This window comes from Procambarus clarkii, chromosome 87, assembly GCF_040958095.1.
Source record: "Procambarus clarkii isolate CNS0578487 chromosome 87, FALCON_Pclarkii_2.0, whole genome shotgun sequence".
Taxonomy (NCBI): Eukaryota; Metazoa; Arthropoda; class Malacostraca; order Decapoda; family Cambaridae; genus Procambarus; species Procambarus clarkii.
The window spans coordinates 19,724,770-19,734,738 of NC_091236.1; the positions used below are offsets into that span (position 1 = coordinate 19,724,770).

Sequence of the window (9,969 nt, forward strand, 5' to 3'; positions counted from 1 at the left end):
TCCTCTAATGGACCGCTCTATAGCTGCGGGAGAGGGATGGAGGCATGTACCAGTAGAGCCGTACCAGCACTACAGGTACTCTGCCCCGGGTACACCTGGGTCAGGGAGAGTGTCCTGGGTGAAGAGTGGGGCCGCGGGGATAACTTCTGGTATAATGGCGGCATATAGTGTGCCTGGTCTGGCCGGCCCACCGCTCAAGTGCACTAGAGAACATGGCAAATGTGCCCGGCACTGCTGGCCATCTGAGGTGCGGTCATACACTCAAATATGAGACCATTTTCTTGCAACAAGGTCATGAAGAAATACATGTTGCTGAGTGCAAGGCAGTTCAAGGGCGTCGTGACTTCTTGAGGGGAATGTTGTTAGCTTCGACGCCCTCCATGTGTCGCCGCCCTCCATGTGTCGACGCCCTCCATGTGTCGACACCTTCCATGTGTCGATGCCCTCCATGTGTCGACGCCCTCCATGTGTCGATACCCTCCATGTGTCGACACCCTCCATGTGTAGACGCCCTCCATGTGTCGAAGCTCTCCATGTGTCGACGCCTTACATATGTCGACGTCCTACATGTGTCAACACCCTCTATGGGTCGACGCCCTCAATGCGTCGACGCCGTTCCATGTGTCGACGCCCTCCATGTGTCGAAGCCCTCCATGTGTCGACGCTCTCCATGTGTCAACATCCTCCATGTGTCAACGCTCACCATGTGTCGACGCCCTCCATGTATCAATGCCCTCCATGTGTCGACGCCCTCCATGTGTCGAAGCCCTCCATGTGGCAAAACTCTCCATGTGTCGACGCTCTCCACGTGTCGATACCCCTCCTTGTGTCTACACCCTCCATGTGTGCACACCCTCCATGTGTCGACGCTCTCCATGTGTCGACGCTCACCATGTGTCGACACCCCTCGATGTGTCGACGCCCTCTATGTGTCGACGTCCTCCACGTGTCGACACCCTCCATGTGTCGATGCCTTCCATGTGTCGACGGCCTCCATGTGTCGATGCCCTCCATGTGTCGACACCATCCATGTGTCGACGTCCTCGATGTGTCGACATCCTCTATGTGTCGACGCCCGCCATGTGTCATCACCATACATGTGTCGACGCCCTCTATGTGTCGATGCCCTCCATGTGTCGATGCACTCCATGTGTCGACACCGTCCATGTGTCGACGTCCTCGATTTGTCGACGTCCTCTATGTGTCGACGTTCTCAATGTGTCGACACCTTATGTGTATCGGACGCCCTCTATGTGTCAATGCAATCCATGTCTTGACGCCCTCCATGTGTCGACGCCCTCCATGTGTCGACGCCCTTCATGTGTCGACGCCCTTCATGTGTCGACACCATCCATGTGTCAACGCCCTTCATGTGTCGACGCTCTTCATGTGTCGACACCCTCCATGTGTCGACGCCCTCCATGTGTCGACCCCCTCCATGTGTCGACACCCTAAATATGTCGACGCCCTCCATGTGTTGACACCTTTCCATGTGTTGACGCCCTCTATGTGTCAACGTCCTCCATGTGTCGACGCCCTCCATGTGTCGACGTCCTCTATGTGTCGATGCCCTCCATGTTTCGACGCTCTCCATGTGTCGAAGCCCTCCATATGTCGACGTCCTTCATGTGTCGACGCTCTCCATGTGTCGACGCCCTCCATATGTCGACGTCCTCCATGTGTCGACACCACCCATGTGTCGACACCACCCATGTGTCGACACCACCCATGTGTCGACACCTTTCCATGTGTTGACGCCCTCTATGTGTCAACGTCCTCCATGTGTCGACGCCCTCCATGTGTCGACGTCCTCCATGTGTCGACGCCCTCCATGTTTCGACGCTCTCCATGTGTCGAAGCCCTATATATGTCGACGTCCTCCATGTGTCGAAGCTCTCCATGTGTCGACGCCTTCCATATGTCGACGTCCTCTATGTGTCAACACCCTCTATGGGTCGACGCCCTCAATGTGTCGACGCCGTTCCATGTGTCGACGCCCTCCATGTGTCAACATCCTCCATGTGTCAACGCTCACCATGTGTCGACGCCCTCCATGTATCAATGTCCTCCATGTGTCGACGCCGTTCCATGTGTCGACGCCCTCCATGTGTCAACATCCTCCATGTGTCAACGCTCACCATGTGTCGACGCCCTCCATGTATCAATGTCCTCCATGTGTCGACGCCCTCCATGTGTCGACGCTCTCCACGTGTCGATACCCCTCCATGTGTCTACACCCTCGATGTGTCGACACCTCCATGTGTCGACGCTCTCCATGTGTCGACGCTCACCATGTGTCGACACCCCTCGATGTGTCGACGCCCTCTATGTGTCGACGTCCTCCACGTGTCGACACCCTCCATGTGTCGATACCTTCCATTTGTCGACGGCCTCCATGTGTCGATGCCCTCCATGTGACGACACCATCCATGTGTCGACGTCCTCGATGTGTCGACATCCTCTATGTGTCGACGCCCGCCATGTGTCATCACCCTACGTGTGTCGACGCCCTCTATGTGTCGATGCCCTCCATGAGTCGATACCCTCCATGTTTCGATGCTCTCTACGTGTCGACACCCCTCTATGTGTCTACACCCTCCATGTGTCGACGCTCTCCATGTTTCGACCCTCACCATGTGTCGACACCCCTAAATGTTTCGACGCCCACTATGTGTCGACGTCCTAAATGTGTCGACACCCACCATGTTTCGATGCCCTCCATGTGTCGATGCACCTCCATGTGTCGACACCGTCCATGTGTCGACGTCCTCGATTTGTCGACGTCCTCTATGTGTCGACGTTCTCAATGTGTCGACACCTTATTTGTATCGACGCCCTCTATGTGTCAATGCAATCCATGTGTTGACGCCCTCCATGTGTCGACGCCCTCCATGTGTCGACGCCCTTCATGTGTCGACGCCCTTCATGTGTCGACACCATCCATGTGTCAACGCCCTTCATGTGTCGACGCCCTTCATGTGTCGACACCCTCCATGTGTCGACGCCCTCCATATGTCGAAGCCCTCTATGTCTCGACGCCCTCCATGTGTCGACGCCCTCTACGAGTCGACGCCCTCCATGTGCCGACGCCCTCCATGTGTCGACGTTTCAATGTGTCGACACCCCTCCATGTGTCGATGCCTTCCATGTGTCGACGGCCTCCATGTGTCGATGCCCTCCATGTGTCGACACCATCCATGTGTCGACGTCCTCGATGTGTCGACATCCTCTATGTGTCGACGCCCGCCATGTGTCATCACCATACATGTGTCGACGCCCTCTATGTGTCGACGCCCTCTATGTGTCGATGCCCTCCATGTGTCGATGCACTCCATGTGTCGACACCGTCCCATGTGTCGACGTCCTCGATTTGTCGACGTCCTCTATGTGTCGACGTTCTCAATGTGTCGACACCTTATGTGTGTCGACGCCCTCTATGTGTCAATGCAATCCATGTCTTGACGCCCTCCATGTGTCGACGCCCTCCATGTGTCGACGCCCTTCATGTGTCGACGCCCTTCATGTGTCGACACCATCCATGTGTCAACGCCCTTCATGTGTCGACGCTCTTCATGTGTCGACACCCTCCATGTGTCGACGCCCTCCATGTGTCGACCCCCTCCATGTGTCGGACACCCTAAATATGTCGACGCCCTCCATGTGTCGACACCTTTCCATGTGTTGACGCCCTCTATGTGTCAACGTCCTCCATGTGTCGACGCCCTCCATGTGTCGACGTCCTCTATGTGTCGATGCCCTCCATGTTTCGACGCTCTCCATGTGTCGAAGCCCTCCATATGTCGACGTCCTTCATGTGTCGACGCTCTCCATGTGTCGACGCCCTCCATATGTCGACGTCCTCCATGTGTCGACACCCTCTATGTGTCGACACCACCCATGTGTCGACACCACCCATGTGTCGACACCACCCATGTGCCGACACCACCCATGTGTCGACACCACCCATGTGTCGACACCTTTCCATGTGTTGACGCCCTCTATGTGTCAACGTCCTCCATGTGTCGACGCCCTCCATGTGTCGACGTCCTCCATGTGTCGACGCCCTCCATGTTTCGACGCTCTCCATGTGTCGAAGCCCTATATATGTCGATGTCCTCCATGTGTCGAAGCTCTCCATGTGTCGACGCCTTCCATATGTCGACGTCCTCTATGTGTCAACACCCTCTATGGGTCGACGCCCTCAATGTGTCGACGCCGTTCCATGTTGTCGACGCCCTCCATGTGTCAACATCCTCCATGTGTCAACGCTCACATGTGTCGACGCCCTCCATGTATCAATGTCCTCCATGTGTCGACGCCGTTCCATGTGTCGACGCCCTCCATGTGTCAACATCCTCCATGTGTCCATCCTCCATTATCATAGCAATATGGAAGTTGTAGTGAAGGACCTGGTGACTCTAGTGGGAGCCCTGAGGACAGAGTTGGACTCTCTGCGGGAGGAGGTGCGTCAGCTTAAAAAACAACGAGAAGTAACGAAGGAGGAGACCAGCAGTAAAGGGACCTCGTCTTGGAGAGTTGCGAAAGACAGGGGCCTTAAGAAGACTTTGATAAAGCCGCCTTCAAACGCCATAGCAACTTCAAATTCATTTGACGTTTTGGAGGACGAGTGCTGTGGAGAGACTGTGGATCGCGCAAAAGGGAAAGCAACGAAGAGAAAGGAAGCGCAGGCCCCTCAGAAAGTAAAGGAAGTACCTAAGCAAACATTAGTTGTGGGAGATTCCCAGATAAGGTATTTGGATAGAACGTTTGTGCTAGAGATAGGGGGAACAGGTTAAGGGTTTTGCTATCCCGGAGCTGGCATTGGTGATATTATAAACAACATGAATGATATTATGGCTGGTAATGGGAACAATCCCATTATTTGCATTAGCGTGGGAGGAAATGATGTTGGTCGAGTCAGGAGTGAGGAACTGATTCAGAGGTATAAAACAGCCATAGAGTTAGTTAGGAGCAAGGGAGGAATCCCGATCATATGTGGCATTCTTCCAAGAAAGGGAGTGGGAAATGAATGGATATCGAGGGCACTTGGTGTCAATTGCCGGCTGGAAAGATATTGCAAATCAAATGCAATATCTTTCATAGACAACTGGGAACACTTCTATGGAAGAAATGAAATGTATGCTCGTGATGGGGTGCATCTATCGAGAGCTGGGGTTGTTGCTGTTGCGAACTCGCTAGAAGAAGTGGTTAGAGGTGTTTGTTTGGGTTTAAACTGTTAGTAGATAGAGGTATGGGAATTGATTTGGAGGAAGGAGGTAATAAAAGTATGTGTTTGTGGGAGAAAGGAATTGGCAAAACGATCAGGGAAAGAGAAGGTCCGCAAAATAACAATTCACTTAGGGTATATTACACTAACAGTAGAAGTCTAAGAAATAAAATTAACGAATTAAATGCTCTTGTCTGCACAGAAAAAATAGATATTATTGCACTTACCGAAACGTGGATGAATGTAGAAAATAGAGAACTATTAGCTGAATACCAAATATATGGATTTAAACTATTTCACACAGATATATATATTAGACGAGGAGGTGGAGTAGCCATATATGTTAGGGACAATTTGAAATGTAGTCTCAAAGAGGGAATCAAAACAGAGCCACACACAGAAACTATTTGGATTGAATTAAACGAAAAAGCTAATAATATTATAATAGGAGTAATATATAGGCCACCAAATTTAGACAGAATGGAAGCAAAGCATCTATGGGATGAAATATCTAGAGCATCTAGATCTAACAGTATTTTGTCATGGGTGACTTTAATTTTAGCGGAATAAACTGGTTGAACAAAACAGGGAATAGTGAAGCAGAAGATTTTCTAGAATTAATTGACGATTGCTTTCTTACGCAACACATTAAGGAACCAACACGGGAAAATAATATTTTAGATTTAGTGTTAACTAACAGGGAAACGCTAATTAATGACATCGAAATAGGGAGTGAGCTAGGGAGCAGTGATCACAAAGAAATCAGATTTAGCATAGAATGGAATAGACCAGTAGGAGAAAATTCTGTTAAAGTGCCAGATTTTCGAAAAGCTGATTTTAATAGCCTAAGAAATTTTTTGGGTCAAATTGATTGGAAAGGCTTGGGTATGGGGTGTGGGCCGGTCTTGGAGCGAGACATGAACCCAGCGATAGGTGACTTAAATGGGGATTTCGATGTGGATTCAATATATAACTTATTTAAGAATATTCTAAACAAAGCACAGGAACGTAGTATACCATACAAATTGAATAGATCGTATACTAATGACCCAAAGTGGATAACAAAGAATTTGAAGAACCTTATAGGTAAAAAGAGAGCTTGGTACAAAAGGATTAAAAATGGGGAGGTCACTTTAGAACAGGAATTCGTACAACTGGTTAGAAATGTTAAAAAAGAGATAAGGAAAGCAAAAAGAAACTATGAAGTTCGCATAGCAGGGCAAGCAAAGACAAATCCTAAAGGGTTTTTTCAGTTATATCGTACTAAGACTAGGGAAAGGATAGGTCCATTAAAAACTGAGACAGGTCAAATAACAGATAGTGATGAAGAGATGAGTAGTATTTTTAATAAATATTTTGTATCTGTATTTACTAAAGAGGAACTTAACAATATGCCTTCAGCCGAACAAGTCTATGTGGGTGGGGACGAGGACAGGTTGACGAGTTTAGCAGTTACCAGGGAGGATGTTCTTAAACAAATAGTAAAACTCAAACCAAACAAATCCCCAGGGCCGGATGAAGTGTTTGCTAGGGTGCTTAAAGAATGCAAAGAGGAGCTTTGTGACCCACTGTCAACCATATTTAATAAATCAATAGAGTCAGGCAGAGTGCCAGAGTTTTGGAAAGTTGCTAATGTGATACCAGTTTTTAAGAAAGGAGATAGATCACTTGCGTCTAACTATCGACCAATTAGCCTAACGTCTATTGTGGGAAAGTTACTCGAATCTATAATAGCAAATAAAATTCGTCTTCATCTTGAAAAACATAAATTAATAATTGAGTCGCAACATGGTTTTATAAATGGCCGTTCATGTTTAACAAATTTGTTATCTTTTTATTCTAGCATTGTTGAGGCAGTTGATAGTGGTAAGGATTGCGATGTTGTATACCTTGACTTTAGCAAAGCTTTTGATACAGTGCCACATGAAAGACTGATTAAAAAAATAGAGTCTCATGGTATTGGGGTGCTATATTAAGCTGGATTAGGCATGGCTATACCAAAGGAAACAGAGAGTTAGTATAAATGGAATCAAGTCAGAGTGGGAAAATGTTGTAAGTGGAGTGCCTCAAGGCTCTGTCCTGGGACCTCTGTTGTTTATAATATATATAAATGATTTAGATTCAGGTTTGAGTAGCAACATTTGCAAATTTGCCGATGATACGAAAATCGGTAGGGAAATTAATTCGGAGGAGGACTCACTATCACTTCAAGTTGATCTAGATAGGGTTTTGAAATGGTCAAAGGATTGGCAGATGCAGTTTAATGCTGATAAATGTAAAGTTCTGAGGTTAGGTAATGATGATAGAGTTACAAGATACGAGCTAGATGGTGTTGTGATTGCGAAGTCGGATTGCGAAAGGGATCTGGGAGTTATGATTAGTAAGAATTTAAAACAAAAGGATCAATGCATAAATGTTCGTAATAAGGCAAATCGGACACTTGGATTTATTAATCGCAGCGTTAGTAACAAGACACCTGGTGTGGTTCTCAAGCTATATCTTGCTCTAGTTAGGCCCATTTAGATTATGCAGTTCAGTTTTGGTCGCCATATTATAGAATGGATATAAATTCACTTGAACGTGTCCAGCGTAGGATGACTAAGTTAATTCCCCAAATTAGAAATCTTTCATATGAAGAAAGATTAACAAAGCTTAAGTTGCATTCACTGGAAAGGCGAAGAGTTAGGGGTGACATGATAGAGGTTTACAAGTGGATGAATGGACATAACCGGGGGATATTAATAGGGTATTAAAAGTATCAACACAGGACAGAACACGAAACAATGGATATAAATTGGATAAGTTTAGATTTAGGAAAGACTTGGGTAAATACTGGTTCAGTAACAGGGTTGTTGATTTGTGGAACCAATTGCCGCGTAACATTGTGGAGGTGGGGTCCCTCGATTGTTTCAAGCACGGGTTGGACAAGTATATGAGTGGGATTGGGTGGTTATAGAATAGGAGCTGCCTCGTATGGGCCAATAGGCCTTCTGCAGTTACCTTTGTTCTTATGTTCTTATGTTCTTATGTGTCAACGCTCACCATGTGTCGACGCCCTCCATGTATCAATGTCCTCCATGTGTCGACGCCCTCCATGTGTCGACGCTCTCCACGTGTCGATACCCCTCCATGTGTCTACACCCTCGATGTGTCGACACCTCCATGTGTCGACGCTCTCCATGTGTCGACGCTCACCATGTGTCGACACCCCTCGATGTGTCGACGCCCTCTATGTGTCGACGTCCTCCACGTGTCGACACCCTCCATGTGTCGATGCCTTCCATTTGTCGACGGCCTCCATGTGTCGATGCCCTCCATGTGACGACACCATCCATGTGTCGACGTCCTCGATGTGTCGACATCCTCTATGTGTCGACGCCCGCCATGTGTCATCACCCTACGTGTGTCGACGCCCTCTATGTGTCGATGCCCTCCATGAGTCGATACCCTCCATGTGTCGACACCCTCCATGTGTCTGCACCATCCATGTGTCGACACCTTCCATGTGTCGACGCTCTCCATGTGTCGTCGCTCACCATGTTTCGACACCCCTTCATGTGTCGACGCCCTCTATGTGTCGAGGTCCTCCATGTGTCGACACCCTCCATGTGTCGACGCCCTCCATGTGTCGACGCCCTTCATGTATCGACACCCTCCACGTGTCGACGACCCTTCATGTGTCGACGCCCTCTATGTGTCGACGCCCTCCATGTGTTGACACCCTCAATGTGTCGAGGCCCTCCATATGTCGAAGCTCTCCATGTGTCGACGCCCTCCATGTGTCGACGCCCTCCACGAGTCGACGCCCTCCATGTGTCGACGCCCTCCACGAGTCGACGCCCTCCATGTGTCGACGCCTTCCATGTGTCAACACCATCCATGTGTCGACGTCCCCGATTTGTCGACGTCCTCTATGTGTCGACGCCCTCCAAGTGTCGATACCCTATGTATGTCCACGCCCTCTATGTGTCAACGCCATCCATGTGTCGACGCCCTGCATGTGTCGACTCCCTCCATGTGTCGACGCCCTTCATGTGTCGACGCCCTCCATGTGTTGACGCCCTCAATGTGTTGACGCCCTCCATGTGTCGACGCCCTCCATGTGTCGACGCCCTACATTTGTCGACACCCTCCATGTGTCGTCGCCCTTCATGTGTCAACGCCCACCATGTGTCGACACCCTCCATGCGTCGACGCTCTCCATGTGTCGACACCCCTCTATGTGTCGACGCCTTCCATGTGTCGATTCCCTCAATGTGTCGACACCCGCTATGTGTCGACACCATCCATGTGTCGATGTCCTCGATGTGCCAACTTTCTCCATGTGTCGACACCCTCCATGTGTCGACGTCCTCCATGTGTCGACGCCCTCCATGTGTCGATGCCCTACATGTGTCGACATCATCCATGTGTCGACGTCTTCCATGTGTCGACGCCTTCCATGTGTCGATTCCCTCAATGTGTCGACACCTGCTATGTGTCGACGCGCTCCATGTGTCGACGCCCTCCATGTATCGACACCATCCATGTGTAGACGTTCTAAATGTGTCGACGTCCTCTGTGTCGACGCCCTCCATGTGTCGACGCAATCCATGTGTCGACACCCTCCATGCGTCGACGCTCTCCATGTGTCGACACCCCTCCATTTGTCGACGCATGTGTCGACAAATGGGAAAATGGGAAAATGTTGTAAGTGGAGTGCCTCAAGGCTCTGTCCTGGGACCTCTGTTGTTTATAATATA

The 9,969-nt window shown here is 49.3% G+C and overlaps 1 protein-coding gene across 1 annotated transcript; it reads left to right on the forward strand.

The window, feature by feature from the left end:
* The first annotated feature begins 2,711 nt into the window (after positions 1–2,711).
* Positions 2,712–3,641, forward strand: LOC138358963 (keratin-associated protein 10-10-like). The gene has a single exon (XM_069317454.1). It carries the CDS (start codon positions 2,712–2,714, stop codon positions 3,639–3,641), a length of 930 nt encoding a protein of 309 aa, XP_069173555.1.
* The last annotated feature ends 6,328 nt before the right edge of the window (positions 3,642–9,969 follow it).

Excerpts from the sequence above, each read along its gene's own strand:
- LOC138358963 (XM_069317454.1), top strand. The coding sequence starts at position 2,712 with ATGCCCTCCATGTGTCGATGCACCTCCATGTGTCGACACCGTCCATGT.